Here is a 19608-nt window from a genome sequence, read left to right as displayed (position 1 = left end):
TCCCTAATGCCTATAGTAGAGCCTAAAATTTGGCTACTCAGAATTTTAAAGTATCTTGTCACTTGAAAATTGAGACATATATGAAAATGATGTTAGAGATAACTGAGTCCGAAAGGTGATATTTGAGGATTTATAGTCTTAGGCAGCCTGAGCCATCCGAGTCATTATGGTAGCGTCATTGATACACGTAGGTAATATCTATATGTAGGAGCAAGAAGGAGTGATCAATAAAATTTTGATGATACAGAGCACTTGCTACTGTGAAGTCATAAATATAGATTCACAGAGACTAAGAGCTGGGAATTTGCCACCACATATAGGAAGGAATATTAACAAATGGGAGTCAATCGGTATACGGGATGTTCTTTTATGGCTCACGATAGCAATAGAGGGTTTGAATTATGGAGTACCAGCTCTAAAATGAGAAGAAAAAAACCATGAGTAACTCATCGACAATGCGAAATAAGGATGTCTAAAAGGTGACATACCAGCCTCCAATTGGCCAAGGAAGTTGGCCTGTAGGATATATTTTGCCGATTAGTATCATTTTGGGTTCACATTTAATTGATGCTAGACACATACCCAAAGTGTGAACGCTTTTCTGACCAGAAGAAAGGACATGGCATTTTGTTGGTGAGTAAAGAATAGTTGAAAAAGATGAAGAAAGATGAAGAAATAGGAGAGGTTAGGAAATGTGCAAATATCCATTCCAACATGGAGACTGTCGTTTATACCAAGGCTCACTAACAAAAGCCTTCTATAACATTAGATGTTGGTCTATCAAATGTGAATTATAAATTCGCTCTTAACATGGACCTTGTTCATCAATATATTAAACTTACCTATCCAAGGGCCTATATCCTATTTAGTAATATAAGACCATGCCACTTAATGAAACAGAAAATCGAGGTATATAAAACTAATCCGAAAGATATTTTAGTTTATACAGGCTTGCTAAGATGAATTCCTAAAGTTAGCATAGGATTGTAATTGATATACGTAGATGTAGATATAATCTACGTGTGGAAACAACAAGGAGCGATAAAGAAAGTTTTAAAGATAGAAAGAACTTGCGGCCATAAAGCCTTCTATATAGCTCCATAGAAACTGGGAGTAGAGCACAAAGATAGGGATAGCAAATGCAAAATAAACAAAGCATTCGTTAACAGACAAAGGAATAAGCAACGAACTATCTCAACCAGCGGTAAGCACATGAGTGCAGCGCAGCATATGGAACAATTATCAGTAGAGTACGTACAAGCTGCCCCCCTAGCCATAGGATAAGATACTAAGCTGAGCGGCTCCTACAAAAGATGTCTCCGGGCATGTGACAACTTTCCGAGAACAAGGCACCAAATGAAGCTTTTCGATTGTTCATAGCCACGTACCTGGCACCTTTGGCATTGATTTAATACCTGGAAGAGACTATCAAGGTACAAAAAATTTCTAACTTAATGGCGTTGAGCCCCTGTTGTCGTTGAGATACATGCAACCCAGAACAGACGTAGATTGTAACCTATCTAGAACAAGCGTCTGACCATATTGATCACATGCATACATGAATAAGTATTTGAAATTATTGGAAGGTTTAGGGCTGCAATCAATGGGTCGAATCTCTGCCCATTGATTTCCCGGGGTCATGGTTATTGGGGCGTAGATGGCTAATTATCGCTCATTTCTCGTCGTCCATGCGTTGGGGTAGCAGTAGATGAATGGGCCCATCTCATTGTACACGAAAGCCTTGTCACTCATACACGAATAGAGAAGGAAAGCCATTTTGGTCTTTGAAATGGCCAAAAAAGAAGTTCAACTTCGAGGCTTAGGTGTTGAGCAACTGCGCTAGTCTTTCCTTTAGTTCCTTTGCCGCAGCTGTCTGCTCTTTTGAAACCAGGAGTTCAGCCTCTAAAGCTGCATTTCTTTCTCGAAGCTCACGAATTTCCTTGGTGGTACTTTCAGAGTTGGTGACATTTTCTCGCAATGCTCCCAGATCTCTTCGCAGCGCTATTTGGTTTTGTTCCTGAATTTTGATGGTTTGGGCGTACTGGGTGTTTTGGGTGCGCAGCTTCTCGATTTCCGCTCGAAGCATCGCGACTGATTCGAGTTCCTGATAAAGAACAGCAAGCGATGCGTCCACATTACTTGGGAGCGTGCTATACCGCGATTTTCGTTGGCGTCGAGTGGGTTGAGAGCCCTCCGTAGCGGTTTGGACAGCAGGGCCAAGGTCTGTTACTTCGTGACCTGTATTTTTATCAATGGCGCTAGGTTCGGATTCTTCTGGGGCGGATTGGGTCTCAAGTCCCTCTCGTTGGGGTTCTAGACTTGGTGCAGGACATAGTAGATGAGGAATCGACGCAGCATTTGAGTTGGTCCCACTGGTTGCATGGCCGGGAGGATGATGAATTTGTGCGGGAGCAGGCTGAGGAGAAGCGGGTGGGGTAAGTACTGGAGGTGCTTTGTCCCAGCCTCGATGGACGCATATCGAACAAAAAAGGCGATCATAAGAATTATATACGCAGCCGGAGGGTAAGCATTCGTGATGAAATGCGAGCCTGCAGGTATGACAATTTTCAAGACGTTCGGACTCACGACAAATGCAGCAGTAGTCCTCGCGCTTTGAACCAGCTCCTGTAGGTGGTTTAGTCTTCAAGGGCATTCATTGAGATTTCTTTGAAAGAGAACACGTACTTCTCCATTCTTTGTATTGTTGGATTTGGGAAGGATATGGCTGTTCAGCGACATTGGCAACTATCGCGGCCCAATTCATGGACCGATATGCTTCATTTGTGTCTGACTCAATATTTTGGGCTTGCTTTTGCTGGAGATCTCGATTATTGCCCTGATCTCCCAATTCAGGTTCGGGCGAGGACACGAGACGTTGTCTTTTGCTTCGTGCACCACGCGTCGGGCTTTTAGGCCCCGCCTTCACTTTTCTGGGATTTCTCGGCGGCATTCCATTCACTGATATATGCATTTCAAGGATTTAGCCTTGCAGGTTGATATTTAAAGGTAGTCAGCGGGACGTCACCTGGGGCGGGGCTCGATCGAAGATGACAAATCAAAACTCACATCTGTCTACGTACTCCGCACTCCGTAGATGAGGTCGTGATACTACGAAAAAGTATAATATTATTATTTTGACACTGGAAATATATCTAGGATCTAGACAGGAGTACTAACAATTTCTAAGTGAACTTCTATAATTTATAAATTATTTAAATAACGCGCTTTCTCGCGTTTTTAAACGTGATATAGAGAGATAACTAGTAATTAATTTTAAATGATTTAAACTAATAAAATATTACCTTATAGAATAAGGCTTAGAAACGGGGTAAAACGAAGGGTAATTTTAAAATCCCTAAACGGGGGTTTAACTTCTGAATTCTCGGCATATTTATACTATTTGGGGCCCAAAGCCCATCGGTAGGGCCCAAAGTGGGCTGGGCTATGGGCTTTATGGGCTTTGCGGAGCTCTAGTCGTGATATAGTGACGGAAATCTAGGTTTACAACAAGGTATGGTATGATCAATGAAAATGTATAACTCTACAAATGACCCAAACAGAAATTTGACTAGATACTCTGACTAACCTCAATGGTATTATGGTATCCACTAAAATAGTGGTCCATATATTTTGACTGAGCATAACCCATTTTGGGTCGAAGATCTCGACCTAGAACCTAACCTAGACTTAACCTAGACCTAGTAAGTAGGGCCTACAGCCCACCATGATCCCCGTCAGGTCCCCAACGTTTTCTTTTCTCTCTCTTTTTTTTCTTCGATCTCCTTCACCTCTTACACGTGCATGTACGTTTCTAACCCGTGACCGCTTATCAATCAACATTGAATACATGTCGCTTCCGCAGTGACTTTTTTTTTCGCTTTGACAACCCTTTCTCATACCCCTCCCTCCTTAAGACGACATTTCTACTTTCAGAACATCTTCTTTGCAATCTTAAGGTCTCCATTCTCCAGCACAAAAGCACTTCAAATGTCTTATCTACCGCCAGGATGGACCCTGCAGCGACTCCAAACAGCAACAGTCGATGATCTACGCCAAATACCAGAGGAAGTAAGTGATCATTCTATATAAGGCAATAAACCTAGATTCCTAATTACCTGGATCATGTAGAGACTCCATGAAATTGATGAAAGTTTGATTCCCTTCGAAAATGTTCCAGTCCGACAAGTCATTGGCCGTGCAACCCATAACGAACACCGACGAAAAGTTCGTGCAGAGCGCGGCCTGCCACCTGCCCCCGGGGTGCCGCTTTTTGAAAAGAACGACGATCCAGTAGTGGAGGTAGTCGAAAGAGGAGGATTTGACGACTTTGGATTTATCGTGTTTCGGACCGATTACTCAGACGAAGAACGCTGGGAGCAGTGGCAGAAAGAGTTCCAGCGCATTATTGACGTCTCGATGGCGAGTGCTAGCGGGGGAAAGAAAATCGAAGACAAATGCCTCTTACTAAACTACGAAGACGAGGACATGGCTGGTGCTACTCATGGGCAGATTTTGCAGTAAGACCCTATCTCTATTCTTCGCGGTTCTGATTTTTTACTAATGGTCCCTATAGGGAATACCATGAGTACCAAGAGAATGAAAGTGTCCCCGAGGGACTTAATACTGGTATGTGCCTGGTTGTCGATTCAGCTGCTATGGACTCTATAACAACAGACAAGCCGTGGGTATATGCATTGGACTTGTCATTCGACCATGAGAATCCACTCGCAGATGGAGAATATCCAGGCTATTTCCGAGTTGCCGTTGACTCTGTAATCACGGAGCTCTACCCCATGCTCGCAGCATTGACACCGTCAGAGCTTTGGCCTTCGGATAACATAATATGGGAGTCGGCTTTTTAATAAATTAGCGATGGGAGCGCATCTGTGAATAGTGTTCCTCAGTCCTGGGAGCGTTGTTGCTCCTGGAATCACAGGTACAGTTCCTGGCTGCAGCTGTTGGTACACTAAATCCAGCTTTTTATCCAGTAATTTTACATACATTAACTAAAAGAGATTATTGAGCGTGGTCGATGATATATGTTGATGTCTACTATAGTAGATGGCAAGGCACAATGTAATGTATTGTGAGGGGTGATCCCCTCCGTATCGGTGGCGGACCCTCGCAAGCGAGGGTCCGTATTTTTTGAAAAAGGATTACAGGGGCCGGTTAGTAAGTATACAAAAGTGATAGTAAAATAAACCAATTACTTGAAAATATAGAGCTAAAATATATAAATAATATAAGTTATAAGGTTAAGGAATTCTACTTACTAAAATTGCCTATAGGCGTATAGGGTAGTGCCCGTCTTTAGGCATGCCTACGGTGGTCATTGCTCGCTTATATAAGGCCCATAGGCAATGCCTGCCAGCCCGTCTGTGGGCAATGTCGCAGTCTAGTCATGTATTATAACATAGCTTTCGACATATCCCTACAGGTTGCCTCTAGAGCGAGCACTTAGGTTCTACCAATCGTGCAATCCATGTTTCCGCCTTTTCAATTCTTTTTGTAATTCTTTCTGTAATTTAAAGTCTACTATGTCTCATTCCGCGTTTCCTCCATTTCCCGACTGTGCTAGAAATCCTTCGTATCAAGAGGATTCATTCACCCAATCCTCCACCGTCATAACTTGTGCAAACAAGGGCCAAATCAAATCCGTCGCCGCGTCTGTAAGCTCCTTCGACCATCCAGCAGTAGCATCTTTCCTGTTGAGACAATGCATCAGTAATCTGGAAGGTTTGATTCAATGAGACAGGAGAATTCCTTACAGCATTGTCACCTGGTAACCCCTATAATAATAGCCGATTAGTTAAATATGCTCCAAATCTCCTTGCTCATCTTTAGGTGCTTACAACTCGTATGCATGTCGCGCAGTGGCCTCGAGACAAGTGTTGGCAGTCAATCCCGCAAAAACCAATCTCTTGATCTCACGTTGTCGCAACTGAAAGTCCAGGTCGGTACCAGAAAACGAACTACATGATGGTCAGACATCAAGACCACGATACACACTGTCTGATGAACTCAATATGTATGCTGCTTACTCGCTGCACCAGTGACGGCTCACAACCACATCACCATTCTTTGAGTCTGGCTCTAGGCCTTCGTAGATTTGAGAACCAAAACTTCCCTCCGCAAACATCTGTACTTCTTGCTGACGAATATGACTTGGGGTCATATGCTGCCATCCGTTGTAGTGGTCTGGTGTCCACTGCTGATGCAAACCATAGTATATGGGAACACCGCGGAGACGCGCATTCGTGACCACCTTTTTCAGGTGACTGATGGTATCTTTCTCATCAAGATCTGTGAGAGCTGAAGTACCCTTACCGTCCGGATGAAGGAAGTCGTTGTAAGGGTCGATCAACACGATGGCTGTTCCTGCTGGGGCAGGCATGATTAACGTACTGATTTGAAGTAAGATTATCTTCCCAAAAGATGGAGTTCAAAGTTGCCTTGGATTGAAGGGAATAAAGAGCCAGCAGAGCACCCTATTTATAACCGCCAGATCGAAACTTCCCCTCAATGCGCAGCGCTCTCTAGTACCTGGTACTCTGGACATGATGACCAATCTAAAATGATGACCTCACTGTTCCGTATTGATGAGAAATCAGCAATTCAAGCCATGCAGGTCGCGTGTAACAAATACCAGTATTTTGCGGAAACACCTGAAGGGCGTATAATTGATATATATTTCTAAGCACACGTTTGGAAGTTGGGAGAACCCTAGTTAAAAGATATCCGTGAACGATGGTAGCTCATTGTATTTAAAAGGAATTTTCTTTTACTATTCCAGACTTTCCACTGGAGCCCTACATCCTGCATTCATATGACCAGAGATTATTGTATTTTGTGATTGTGTTATTCGGAGTTGATTAATTACAAGCCCCCAAAAATACCTAGGTAATGGATTGCAGCTCTGCTGACAAATTTAACGGAGTTGATTAATTACAAGCCCTCAAAAATACCTAAGTAATTGGAACCATGCTGACAAATTTAAGAAAATGCCCCAGACCACCCACACCTGGGCATAAGAACATATAGACCTGTCGCCCTATCGGTGGTCAATCTAGAGAGAAACACCTGAGAGGAAAAGCAAACAATTTATACATAACTTCAATTGCAAAATATGTTTGTTTTACTAAATGCCTCAAACTTAGACTGATATTCCTATAAGCCTACTGGTCATAGAAGCCTAAGAACAACTTGCAATGCCAATTTAGATTATCATTTCATTAAAAACGAACAAATGAATACAGAGAGCGAGTGCATGTGGTAAAGTAGGAATAACAGTCATTAAATATTTCCATTATCAAAAGTAGACGGTCAATCAAAGAAAATTGCGCCGATGATATTACCAAGAATGTTATCGATGGGAGGGGCTTCGTTCTCGATGACTTCCTAGGCGTCCTCGCGCGTGAATAGTTTCTCCTGATTTTGTATAATCTTTTCCGCGGCGACAGTAAAGGATCGTGCAGTACGGAGAAACTGGAGGGGGAGAGATTGTCAGCTCAAAGGTCACGGAATGGAATTTTTTATTTATAGCAAGTGACTCAATGCCAAGACATTCGTATGGTTCCAGTTCTCAGATACACAAGGGCACAGTCAAGGGCACACTCTTTTTCCCATCGTTCGTTCCAGTGAAGGGTCCAGTTGGTTTATTTTTGCCCCCCCCCCCAGGGACCTCATGATTCTGGTGAGTGGTGTGANCCCCCCCCCAAAATGTCGCAATCTCTGGATGGGAGCGATTGGAAGAGTCTGTATCAACAATTGGCACCAAACTGCTGGTATTTGATGCGTCGTTCGAGTCCGACACAGCTACTTATCGGTGATATTCACGATTTTTGTGCAAGCGTTTTGCCTCTGGGGTGGCCTTCTGCGGATACTGGGGTATAGGAAATGTGGGAGCTGGAAGTGAGAGTGAAGTGAATAATCTTGTCTTCTAAACTAAGCATGAAAAGCAGAAAAGTATGGATATTGCCCTTGTATAATTGTTAAAAGAAATCTATATCTATCTGGTCATTGTTGCTAAGGTTTGGGCGGCATATTCCCTGTTTGATCTGTTCATGGGAGACCTTGCATTTCTTTCTCCCGTGTCGCTTCCTATCAATCTTGGTATGGGAAAGATCGCTCCAACGAGAAGATAGGAGTATATATGAGTGACCAGCTGTGGGTCTAACAGAGAAATGGAGCAATGAACAGTCTTGTTTTGATAACGAAGTTTGCCACATAACAGCAGTTGTCGTCGTTTGCCATCATACATCGGCTAATACGGTGGATATCCAGTGACAGCATTCACTACAGGGTCTGAGATGGCCCGAGAAAACGGCAAAATGTCCCCCTGGAACACACTAAGCTTGTCTAGATGCTGTTACTTTGCGGCTTGATGCTGCAGTACGATCTTAAGAGTTCGTTTTTGGTTTCCCCAAATGACCACCAGCTTAGAGGTGGTATACTAATGGGGGAGCAGGAGAAGAGAGAGCAAGCAATCTGACTGTATTGAAGGGGAAAAGAAGAAGAGGGAGAGAAAGCTATTTGTAGCTGCCAGTCCTAGCAAACATGATCAGGTGATCTCAACATATACTTTGAACAGGAAATTGGGTCATTCCACCCATGGACTTCGAGTCGCCGTTGCTGAGGACCACCTGGAACCACCAAATCGTCCATCTAATAAGATGCGCGCATGGGACTTATCCACTCGGGTGTGCCATGTAATCCCTTTTATCTGCCCTTTATCGGGTTCTCTAAAGAGGTGGTGATGGCTAATATTAAGTTTGAGGCGATACCAGAGGCTAGAGCTTCTTCTTTACAATCTCCCCATGCTCAAATGTCCTTCGGCAACCAGATGTACACCTTTCACCTTCACCGGTGTGATTGAATAGTCCTTTTCAACATGTTCCCCTACCCTAATTGCTGCGTACCTTGCGCTCTGGAAGAGAGAATGGTACGGTCAGGTCGTAGTTATGTGAAAGTCGAGAGGGAGGGGGTATGTGGTTCGGTGGAGGATATCGCCGGGTGCCAAGTGCATTTTCCAGATAAGGATCGTCGAAAGAGATATTTCGGGTAATCGCTGCTAAATTCTGCATAGTGGTGGGGGTTTTTAATCAGTAGAGGGCCACAGAAGGAGGAAAGATCCGTGTTCATGGACTTCTGATCGGTGCAGGAGGAACTTGGATTTCCTAGAGCACCAGAGAGTTAGGAACTTCCTTTAACTAGGAGAACATGTAAGTGGTGTAAAAACACATAATTAGAGGGTCTCAAGCGGTCTGTCACCCATGACATATCTTTCTATTCATTGAAACTAGGTAGGCTATAAAGCCTTAGCTCATCCGCCTTGTTTTGATGATCAGCTCACCTTGCTTTGAAATGACATACTTCATTGTTCTAATTCGCTCCAATGAGAACTGCAAATACCCAGGTAGAGATTTGGCAAGTTGTATCGAGGTGTCAATTGGGTGTATGTGCCCCTGGCGTCAGGATCGTCATCCTAGGCTACCGTAGGGCCGTGCGAATGCCTAGCAAGGCTTGGGTCTATGGCTTACTCCGGACGAAGTACGAATTATACAGTTGATAATTATCCATCTTAAACACACGGAATTTTATATCAACCCAATATACCTCAATAGGATGTGATTAGTGAGGAAGCGGTTAGACTCGACGATTTCCAAGCGCCGATGTAACGCAATACATGCATATAGTACACCGTACCTAAAGTCATTTCATGCCATATTGACTCAACCTCTTCCAAAAGCAGTCTAGTGGGCGCGCGAAGAGCGATTCTCTTGCGTAACCAAGATGTATTGGAAGTAAATCTCCTACCGGGGGAAAAGTTAGTAACAATCCTAGAACATAAACTTATCCTATTATTCAAAGTTTGCCTCTCAGTTCCCACAAGACGGCAAGAGACCTTGTATGAAAAGTATGCCAAGACCATACACGCATGTCGACCGACTTTTTAAAAAAAAAAAAAAAAAAAGGGCCGAGGCCCGCTGATTCCCGACGTCGGGAGTCGTTGCTCGTTAGCTTACGTCCGAGTGGACACCCGACCCCAGGACCCCAGGATATCCACCCACGGGATTTTCTTCTACTCCGTAATGCTTCCCACAACGTCTTTCGATGTACTTTAAAAGATTTGGGAGTTTTGTTCCGAAAAATGATTGGCAAACGGTCTACAAGTTCCCCAGCCTCCTGGCGGGACACGCCCCCTTTTTAACAATTCCAGTCAGCGCCGCTGCCAAGCAATCACGGGTGACTCCGAGAAATGACTCGCTTGGGAGTTCTCCGTACGGAGGTATAGGTGGCTGAAATGACCCTAGGCCCCTGTTGAGCGTATTTTATGACCCATCTCCGTGGCCATCTCCGTTCCGGAAGTGTCGCACCCAGAAATTCTCAGTTCGGCCCGGAGCTGTGATATCAAGGTTTCTCGTCTTCGGTTCAAGCTCCGCCATAATGGCGCTCTGTCAAGCGAGTTTAGATCTGTCTGATCTTTGCATTGGTGTTTATGGAGGCCTAACGCAATGCACGGTCAGTTCTTTAGATTCAGTGGCATTTCCGAGGAGCATTTGATGGGAGATTCGGGCCGAAATTTGATGAAGCGTAATGTGCGAGGGAATGACACATTTCCACCATAATATCAGGGCATAAGCTAGAGAAGCAGCCAACCAAAGAAGTCGAGTTGACCACAAATAGTTTAGTGGATTGTGGGGGAAGCACCCCGGAGTCCGTGAAGGATCCAGCACGGAGAAGCCTCCGCGCTGACAGTAGCTCCGTGCGACGTTTCCAACTTTGTCCCCGTGAGACAAAGGTATTGGATATGGAGAGACTGAAGGCATCATTCGAAAGGTAATTTTTAGAACACGCGACCCTAGTAGATGGCAAGAATGTATGAAGTTGTCAAGCTGCATAGTAAAAAGAACACCAAGATGATACATTGAAGCATCACCACTCACAATAAGAGGCGTGTCGAGTAAATTAAGCAGTATGGCGATGAGCATGTGAATATGTACCTAACACTGGTCTAGAGCCATTTTAGTATTTATTTGGCCTTGAATTCGAGGCTCACGAAACTCCTTCGCTCCTTGTGCATGAAGACTAACTAGGTACATTCGAAAAGGGGCTAGCCCCAACTATTTTGTCGTTTCGAACAAGTTTCCCTATGCTCGCTAAGCGGGACACAGGGCCGATCATCCAGGTGTCAGACCCTAATTTATTTTACTATGAGAATTGAAATATGGCGACTATGGTGGGGGAAGAATGGTATGATTGGGGAATGTCCGATTCCAATCGGGACGCGGAGGTATTTGGAAAAGCCACCAACTAGAGGCGTCTGTTACTGGCGAGAACAGGGGGCCCCGGAGTCACAAGGTAATGGAGAGTCTGGGGAACCGGAGACTCCACCCAATCGTTCCCAAAGAGGATTATAGTCATTTCCTTAATTACTCGGTGGTCCTAGCAGTATAAGAACCACATGCTGCCCCGCTGTTCATGAAATTCACGATTCATCGCGCCAGTCTCGTCTATCATTGACTGGATCATCTATCAAGATCCTCGATTCTAATACTCGCGGAATCACATCATGTCGGACGACAAGAAGGCAGATGAGGAGGTGTACGGCATCTCCTCCTCCGTTGAGGACCCTGCTCGAGTTGTCGGAGGCTATGGGGAGACTACCAAGCGTCACGGTGCAAAGACCAAGGAGGTCCAAAACGTCAGTGATTTTCCAAATTTTTAATTCTGTATGGGAGAAATACTGACCTAGACCTCGGAATACAGGCCGATCTTTTCGCTGCCATTGAGGAGACCAAGATTGAAAGATGGAGCAAGGAATCGATCCACTTGTACTGTAAGTTGCGATCTTTCGACTAATGCAGCAAATATTTGCCCAGACACTAACTTTTGGTGCGACCATTACAGTCTGTATCTTTGTCGCATTCTGCTGTGCTTGTGCCAACGGTTATGATGGTTCGTAATTAATCAACCCCAGAAAATGTCATTGACCAACCAAATATAGGATCTCTGATGGGATCTATCCTCGCCATGGACCATTACCAAAATGTCTTCAAAACCGGAATGGATGGCCCCAAGGTCTCCGTTGTGACTTCACTCTACACAGTGTATGCTTCCTCTCTATTCTACACATATTATGGCAACTGACTTGAATTGTTCTCAGTGGCTCCATTGTCTGCACTCCCATCAGCGCTATCATTTCCGACAGGCTTGGTCGTCGCAAGTGCATGTTTATTGGCGGATGGGTGATCATTATTGGATCTATCATTATTACCAGTGGTATGACACTAGCACAATTCGTTGTTGGTCGATTCATCCTTGGTCTCGGTATTCAGATCATGGTCGTCTCCGCTCCTGCGTATGCTGTTGAAATTTCTCCGCCTCACTGGCGTGGTCGTGCCGTTGGTGAGTATCTTGACCTTCTTGGAAAGCAAAAATTATGCATCATACCAGATCTAACCATAAAATAGGCTTCTACAACTGTGGCTGGTTCGGTGGCTCCATCCCTGCCGCCGCTATCACATATGGTACCAACTACATCAACAACAACTACCAGTGGCGCATTCCTTTCATCTGCCAGTGCTTCGCCTGCATTATTGTCATTATATCTGTTTGGTTCATCCCCGAGTCACCTCGTTGGCTCATCGCCAACGGCCGGAACGAAGAAGCAGAGGCATTCCTGGTCAAGTATCACGGAAATGGCGACCCCAATGCTCGATTGGTCCGTCTTGAGATTGAGGAAATGAAGGAAGGTATTCGAATTGATGGTATTGACAAGAGATGGTGGGATTGTAAGTTTTTCAATGACGATATCATCAGAACTATTTGTCACGATAGCAACTAACCAAGGTTTCCAACTCGCTAGACCGACCATTCGTCATGACAAAGAGTGGACGCTGGCGTTTCGCACAGGTGATCATGATTTCCGTCTTCGGACAGTGGTCTGGCAATGGTCTCGGTTACTTCAACGCCACTATCTTCAAGGCTATTGGATACGAGGCCAGCTCAACCCAGTTGTTGCTTAACCTCGTCAACTCCATTGTCTCAGCCGTGGGTGCATTGACTGCCGTGTACTTCACCGACAAGATGCGCCGTCGCCCTGTTCTTATTTTCGGTACTCTTGGTGAGTCGCGTATTTTGCCCCAGGTTTCATCATGACCAGCCCGGCTAACCAACACATAGCATGCGCTGTCACCCTGGGTATTAATGCCGGTATCCTGCAAGAAGTCGCCAATACTGGTTTCATCGGCAAGAACAAGGGCAAGGCTGCCCTTGCTTTCTACTACCTTTTCAACGTGGTTTTCTCGTTCACCTACACTCCCCTTCAAGGTGTCATTCCGGCCGAGGCTCTGGAGACAACCACTCGCTCCAAGGGTTTGGCTCTGTCAGGTTTCATGGTTAGCAGCATCAGTTTCATCAGCCAGTTTGCTACGCCTATTGGACTTCACAACATTTCTACCAACTACTTCTGGATCTTCGTCGGCTGGGATGTTGTTGAATCTGTCTTCTGGTACTTCTTCTGGTACGTTTACTCCCCTTCTGTTTCCGGTCCTCTCATACGTCCCTTTCGTGCTAACTCCTGCCATTACAGTGTCGAATCCCAGGGCCGAACTCTGGAACAGTTGGAGTGGGTCTACCAGCAGCCCAACCCCGTCAAGGCTTCCTTAAATGTGGACAAGATTGTTGTTCAGGAGGACGGTACTGTTACCGAGAAAATCGAAGCCGATGCTTAGATAAAGCTTGGCTCATGGGGTCTATTGGTATATCCTGTGGGTTGGACGTGTTACGGTGGAAAAGGAGTTGCTCCGTGAGGTTGGCTCAGTCGTATAAACATCCACTTTCAGCCTTGTGCAGAGAGCAGGATTTGGAAAGTTGTCTAATATGGGATGTTAATCTGTTTCTCGAGCAATATAATAAGATACGAATGGATACTTGTCCGACGTTCAACTTGTGTGCTGAGTCTGGCGAAACCCCTGCTTGTTTTAAGACCTCGGCGTCTCTTATTAAAGCCCGAAAAGTGTCGGAGCGTGCCGATGGGTGTGTGTGGGGACTATGTCTTAACCTTGGAAGCGGCCCGAACGGGTAACCCCCGATCGACCCCATAAACCGATCTCCAAGATTTCTTGGCGAAGGGAGCTACGCTATGGTGATATAATCGGCAGTGTGGGTGGATTAACAATTATATACACGGTAAGAAGTATGAGTCAAGACCCTGTCAGAGCCTTCGGCTTAGCAAATTAGACAAGTATGATTGGAGAAATGAACATGAAAAAGGAAATCCACCATATTCACATCTGGTCCAGGCAAAGTCCTAGGATATGTATACATATTATATATCGGGGTACTATATTAGTCAGCTAGAACAACACACGATAACCCATCGTCCAAACAGAAGCAGATTGCTAAAATACCCAAGTTCCCAATCTTCAAGGTCAAATTGCCATCAAAAAGCAGACAATACCATGAGCAACACGCTCAAAGCAAGGTAGCCCTCAGTTTTAGACAAAAGGGTCATTGCGCCATTAATATGAGTGGACGACGGTGAAGACGTCGGATTGCCAGTGACCGCAGTCGGTGTCCCCGAGGTTGTAGCATTGCTTGCCGCCAGCATCGCGTTGACTTGAATCCATAGATCACACCCGGTGTAATCGATTGTACCAGACACAGTGTCATTTTCAAAAATCAAGCCGGGAGTCGAAAGATTCTTCCCTTGTGTCTGGAATCGTGGCCAATCAATCTGCTTTGTCGATGGCTCAGCATTCTCTGCCATTGCAGTCCATAAGCTCATCATCTGGTCGCCGAGATGCCATTCAGCGACTGTAGAATTACAAGTCCCATTGGGGAGATATGAATTGTCCAAATTGCCGAAGACAAAAGGAATTTCAGAAGTGTGTGCGCCACCGAAAAGGCTAACATCACTACCAAGAATTCCGTACAGCCAAGCGCATGTCGGACTGTGAGCAAATTCGTATGTCCATGCGGGGATGTTTTTGCGAGTGGCCTGCGCCGCACCATACCATGCAGGGCACCTATAGGTGGAATCGGTTATGACCTGTGTCATTGCTAAAAGTATTTCGAGCGAGGTCATGTTGTAGCCAATCTCAGCAAACTGATCGGAAGCTGCAATGATAGCCTTGGCCTCTGATTTAAACAGAGATGGCAAGTAGGCCTTTCCAACAAGTGAGGCCGCATTGCCGAAGTTTTTGCGAAGGAAATCCTTGTATAATGATGTCGTTGGGGCTTGCTCGGATTGGGCGGCCCACTGTAAAGTATAAACGATAGCTTCATTGGAAGCTTCGGGTTGTTTGGTTAGCGAGATTCCACGTAAAATAGAGATTTTAATGTACATACTGGATCCAAAGACGGTTGGGACTTGTACTCCACGATCATAAGGGTCTTCGGCGATGACATTGCCGTCTACATATGGGTAGAAATTGTGAGTGCCCTGACTCAGGATACTGAGGGATCCGCCACCGTAGTATCCAATTCCCTGGGTCAGGAAAGCATCGGCTGGGTATGCGGTATACAAGTCGGAAACTGTCTTAGACTGAAGACAAGCTTTCTATCAAAATGTCAGTATCCACCATATAAACCGAGATTTAAAATCCCGTGCACCTACATCATTAGAGCTACAATTGAGCATTTGAGCAAATGATGCGCCAACTTTTTGCTGGGTCGAATTTGAGGACAGACTCCTACCACCCCCCGATTCTGAGATGATAGCATTGACAAGAGAAGGCGCTTGGGGAAGAGAGCCGATGATGTATACGTTCTCAGCACCGGCTGATTGGCCGAAGAGAAGCACTTTTTTCTGGATTAGAGCACAGTTGTTAGCTTTGACTTCTTCCCGTTTCGATACTAGTTTGATGCAGATTGCCATACCGGATCTCCGCTGAAGGCCGCGATGTTATCCCGAACCCACTCCAATCCTAGGATGAGGTCTTGAATTCCTTGATTACCGTAGATTCCGGCGGTTTCAAGGGCCATAAATCCAAGGGGACCAAGTCTGTAGTTGATTGTGACAAGAATCGAGCCCGCCTCTGCAGTATTACAGCCATCGTATAGGGGGTCCGAGATAGATCCTTCTGTTTCCGAGCCACCGTAGACCCAAACTTTGACTGGAAGCTTCGAGTCTTTAGTAGCACTAGACGGAACCCAAATGTCCAAATAAAGGCTGCAAATTTGATATATTAGTATGATCTTCCACTGGCATAAGTAATGAGATATTCGAGAGGTCCGAACCCCCATGAGTCAACTTACCAGTCTTCAGATGAGAGCGCAGATGAGTTTAACTTTTTTTCCGTGAAGTCATCCGAGAATTGAATGCAGGTTGGGGCCGAAGTGGTTGCGTTCAGTTTGCCCTGAGAGAATTGTTTTTTGTAGACTTTTGGGGGCTCGAATCGTAGTTCTTTAACAGGAGGCTCAGCAAAAGGAATTGCCTTGTAGAAAACGGCGTTTCTTCCATTTTCACACCTTCCTCCCTGAACTGTACCAGCATCGATTGTTACGGAAGGGGAGGATGATACTGCGGCTACAAAAGCCGGCAGAAGAGCTGCCAAAGCCAGTTTCATGATGATTGGGATGGCCGAGAAACTTTGAAATGATGGATAAATTATTTAGTAGAGGTGAGAAACAAGATTCGACTGCGAGATCCTAGGCTATTTATATTAGTTCAAACTACATTATCTTGGATAGTATTTCCTTATTTCACCACGATGAAACACATACTTTCAGGCACCGCACTAATGCGTTTATGGTACATGATGCGAGCGCCAATAATAAGCCCCAGGAAGCTTTAATCTGTTATGCCGGTATAGAGTTGACCCCCAAAACTTTGCAGCACCTGCCGTGTCCCCAGGTTCAGCCTCAACCGTGACTATGGCTGGGGCTAGTTCACCTTCGGGGTGTCGCTTTAAATAAATAAAGATAAAAGTGAGGGGGTTTAGGGTCTATTGGGAGCCAAAGGTCTGTATATTACATTGTAAAGAAAAGCAGAAATTACCAGAATGGCCAATCAATTAGTTAAGTATCTTCAGACAGGCTTATGGCGAGGGATTTTCTTGATTACCAGTAAACATCTCGAGGTATTGATGTATTGCGACCGCAGTCACAGAAAACTAGGATCATCTTATTTACCCCAGTGTCTCACTTCTCACTCGAAAGCAAATGTAGAGGCTGATATATGCAAGTTCCATACGAGTTTGATTGGTTCTCGCATCGTTGTCCATTGTGGGTTAGCTCGGCACAACCCCCAATTTAGCAGTTCAGCCTTGAGTATTTGATGACATTACTAACTTGACTATTCCATATATCCAGGCGTATAATTCGTCCGATGTTCGGCTAAATGTTCTCCGACATGACGTAGCACTCCAATGAGCCCCATGGGCATAGCCAACTATATATAGGATGTCAAAACTGAAGGATGGTCACGAAGATCGCCAAACCTACCAACAAATTAGGTAAGCTTTGGTGGAAGAGTCCAAGCTTTTTTAAATCCTAGTTGTCTGCTTACGTCTGCTTGTGGACCTCCATAGATGCACAGTCGTGAAATCTTTAACCCCATGCGGGTTAGATCCTTGAGCGATCTCGGCCCAATATCGTGGGGGCTGAACCTCTGAGCTATCTTCACCCTGATCGACTTCCTTGAACAACCTCATAATCATTAATGTTTTATTGATACTATTGATACCATCGGGAGCATTTGCGCCATGGTAAATAATGGTAAACCTAGTAAAGGTTGCGGAAATTGCCGCTCGCGTAAGATCAGATGCGACCAGGCCCGACCAACCTGCTGGGAATGCACTCGAACCAAGCGAGAATGCCTTGGGTATCGCGATGAGATGTCACTGATCTTCCGCGATGAGACCAAATCTGTTGCGCGCAAGGCACGTTCTTCTCACTCTTCTTCGGCGGCTTCTTCCCCATCTTCTTCTTTTAGCAGCCGAATGCCGACCCGATCGGTTCGGTCTACTTTCCTCGGACCAAGTTCTGCTTCTTCTGTCACCACACACTCACCTGCGGGCCTAGAATCCCCAGCGTTTGATTTCGGGTACGATCCTGAACACGAATTTTGGATGCGCCAGGCCAGGCAGAGTCCCATGGTCACACATCCCAACATGGGAGTTTCGAAACAGGAGGCTATTTGCTTCTTCCTCCAATCGCACGCCATTCCTGGAAACCTTCTGATAACGGACATTTTGACCAATTTTCTCATGGAATCTAGTGGGTCACTAGGTCAGCTGGCTATACAATCCAGCATCGTGGCGGTTGCCAGCGCCATGTTATCGCGTGTTCGACGAGTCGCATCGCTGAGTCAAGCTGCGCATCAGGAATATGGATCTGCGCTTAAACTAGTCAATCAGGCGCTTGCCGATGCCGACGAGGCTAAGACTAACCAGACACTTGGTGCGGTTGTTCTTCTAGCCTTGTATGAAGTGAGTACTTCCCTCCAACTCCAAAAAAAGAAGCTAAATGTCCACATCAACAGATTATTGTATCGAGGGCTCCACAGGGAATCGAGGGTTGGACAAATCATATTTGTGGAGCGGCAGCTCTACTACAGCACCGAGGGGCTACACAACTGCAAAGCGAAGTAGGAATCCGGCTTTTTATACATTTGAGGTATCAGATTGTGCGTGAGAGACAATCCCTAGAACTATGAATGGAAAGCTAATCCGTTCATAGATCATAAGTTGTCTCCAGCGCGATGTGCTTGTCCCCAGCTCTCTATTGGAATGTACCAAACTCGACATGATCCCTGCGATAAAGAATGCTATTGGCACTAAAATTATCATAATAATCGGCAATCTGTCGAATCTTCGTGCAAACATTCACACGCAAGCATTGACCGATCCCCAAGAGATCCTCAGTGCGGCCTGTGCTATCGAAGCAGACCTCATCGCCTGGCTAGCCGCTCTACCACCGGACTTCACATATAGTAGCCATACACTCATGCCACTGGACTGTTCTTTCGAGCGCCGCTGTCACGGAATTAGACCCTACAACAACGAATATCACGTCTACCCAGACATCTGGGCGTCTAATTGCTGGAACCACTACCGTTGCGCCCGCGTTATTGTCAGTGAACTTATATTATCACAAGTCCACAAGCTATCCAACAGCTCGCCTACCTCTTTATCCGAAGATTTTCGTTTATACAGCAAGTCTCTACGCTCCACCACCCGTCGCCTAGGTGCCGACATCTGCCGCAGTTCCCCTTTTCATCTGGGTGCCTGCAACTTAGAGGTGCTTCCAGAAAGGCCTATGCTTCCACCAGAGAGCTATCTCGGCGGCCTCATGCTGCTTTGGCCATTATTCATCGCTGGCATGGTTGAGGGGCCAACTCATCCACAGCGCCAGTGGGTAATCAAGTGTCTTCACACTATAGGGAACACGTTTGGGCTAGCACAAGCGCTAGCACTGATGGACCTTCTCATTGTGGACCCGGGAATGTTCCATTCTGTGGAAACATATGGCGAAGCGGCTGATATGGCGGCTGGGCATTCGGAAGTACTTCCGTTCTCCATCTTCCATGTGCCGTATTATAATCTACATGCTTTGAAGGAGTATCGAGAACTTCAGGCAACTTCAACGTGACAATAGAGA

General features: G+C 45.5%; 6 protein-coding genes across 6 annotated transcripts; 3 read left to right on the top strand and 3 right to left on the bottom strand.

Annotated features, from left to right (window-relative positions):
- Window positions 1-1819: 1819 nt before the first annotated feature.
- Window positions 1820-2739, bottom strand: PEX2_010400 (uncharacterized protein; the record flags this gene model as incomplete). The annotated part of the gene is made up of 3 exons (XM_016738317.1): window positions 1820-2318; window positions 2444-2625; window positions 2686-2739. 3 exons carry the CDS (start codon window positions 2737-2739, stop codon window positions 1820-1822), a joined length of 735 nt encoding a protein of 244 aa, XP_016594426.1.
- A 1248-nt stretch (window positions 2740-3987) lies between these two features.
- PEX2_010390 (uncharacterized protein) lies at window positions 3988-4862 on the top strand (the record flags this gene model as incomplete). The annotated part of the gene is made up of 4 exons (XM_016738316.1): window positions 3988-4068; window positions 4129-4517; window positions 4574-4626; window positions 4675-4862. 4 exons carry the CDS (start codon window positions 3988-3990, stop codon window positions 4860-4862), a joined length of 711 nt encoding a protein of 236 aa, XP_016594425.1.
- Window positions 4863-5590: 728 nt separating this feature from the next.
- Window positions 5591-6394, bottom strand: PEX2_010380 (cysteine hydrolase family protein; the record flags this gene model as incomplete). The annotated part of the gene is made up of 4 exons (XM_016738315.1): window positions 5591-5705; window positions 5769-5789; window positions 5853-5972; window positions 6042-6394. 4 exons carry the CDS (start codon window positions 6392-6394, stop codon window positions 5591-5593), a joined length of 609 nt encoding a protein of 202 aa, XP_016594424.1.
- Window positions 6395-11572: 5178 nt separating this feature from the next.
- On the top strand, window positions 11573-13736 carry PEX2_010370 (uncharacterized protein; the record flags this gene model as incomplete). The annotated part of the gene is made up of 9 exons (XM_016738314.1): window positions 11573-11704; window positions 11770-11839; window positions 11911-11958; window positions 12008-12110; window positions 12167-12408; window positions 12474-12794; window positions 12869-13126; window positions 13186-13525; window positions 13595-13736. The coding sequence occupies 9 exons, from the start codon at window positions 11573-11575 to the stop codon at window positions 13734-13736; spliced, it is 1656 nt and encodes a 551-aa protein (XP_016594423.1).
- Window positions 13737-14446: 710 nt separating this feature from the next.
- PEX2_010360 (carboxylesterase/lipase family protein) lies at window positions 14447-16574 on the bottom strand (the record flags this gene model as incomplete). The annotated part of the gene is made up of 5 exons (XM_016738313.1): window positions 14447-15297; window positions 15355-15565; window positions 15623-15814; window positions 15886-16177; window positions 16264-16574. The coding sequence occupies 5 exons, from the start codon at window positions 16572-16574 to the stop codon at window positions 14447-14449; spliced, it is 1857 nt and encodes a 618-aa protein (XP_016594422.1).
- Window positions 16575-17948: 1374 nt separating this feature from the next.
- PEX2_010350 (uncharacterized protein) lies at window positions 17949-19599 on the top strand (the record flags this gene model as incomplete). Its single annotated transcript, XM_016738312.1, has 2 exons — window positions 17949-18437; window positions 18688-19599. 2 exons carry the CDS (start codon window positions 17949-17951, stop codon window positions 19597-19599), a joined length of 1401 nt encoding a protein of 466 aa, XP_016594421.1.
- Between the last annotated feature and the right edge of the window lie 9 nt (window positions 19600-19608).

This window comes from Penicillium expansum, assembly GCF_000769745.1.
Source record: "Penicillium expansum strain MD-8 chromosome Unknown contig25, whole genome shotgun sequence".
NCBI lineage: Eukaryota > Fungi > Ascomycota > Eurotiomycetes > Eurotiales > Aspergillaceae > Penicillium > Penicillium expansum.
Note: the sequence above shows the minus strand (reverse complement) of the source record. Positions and strands in the feature narration are given on the sequence as shown.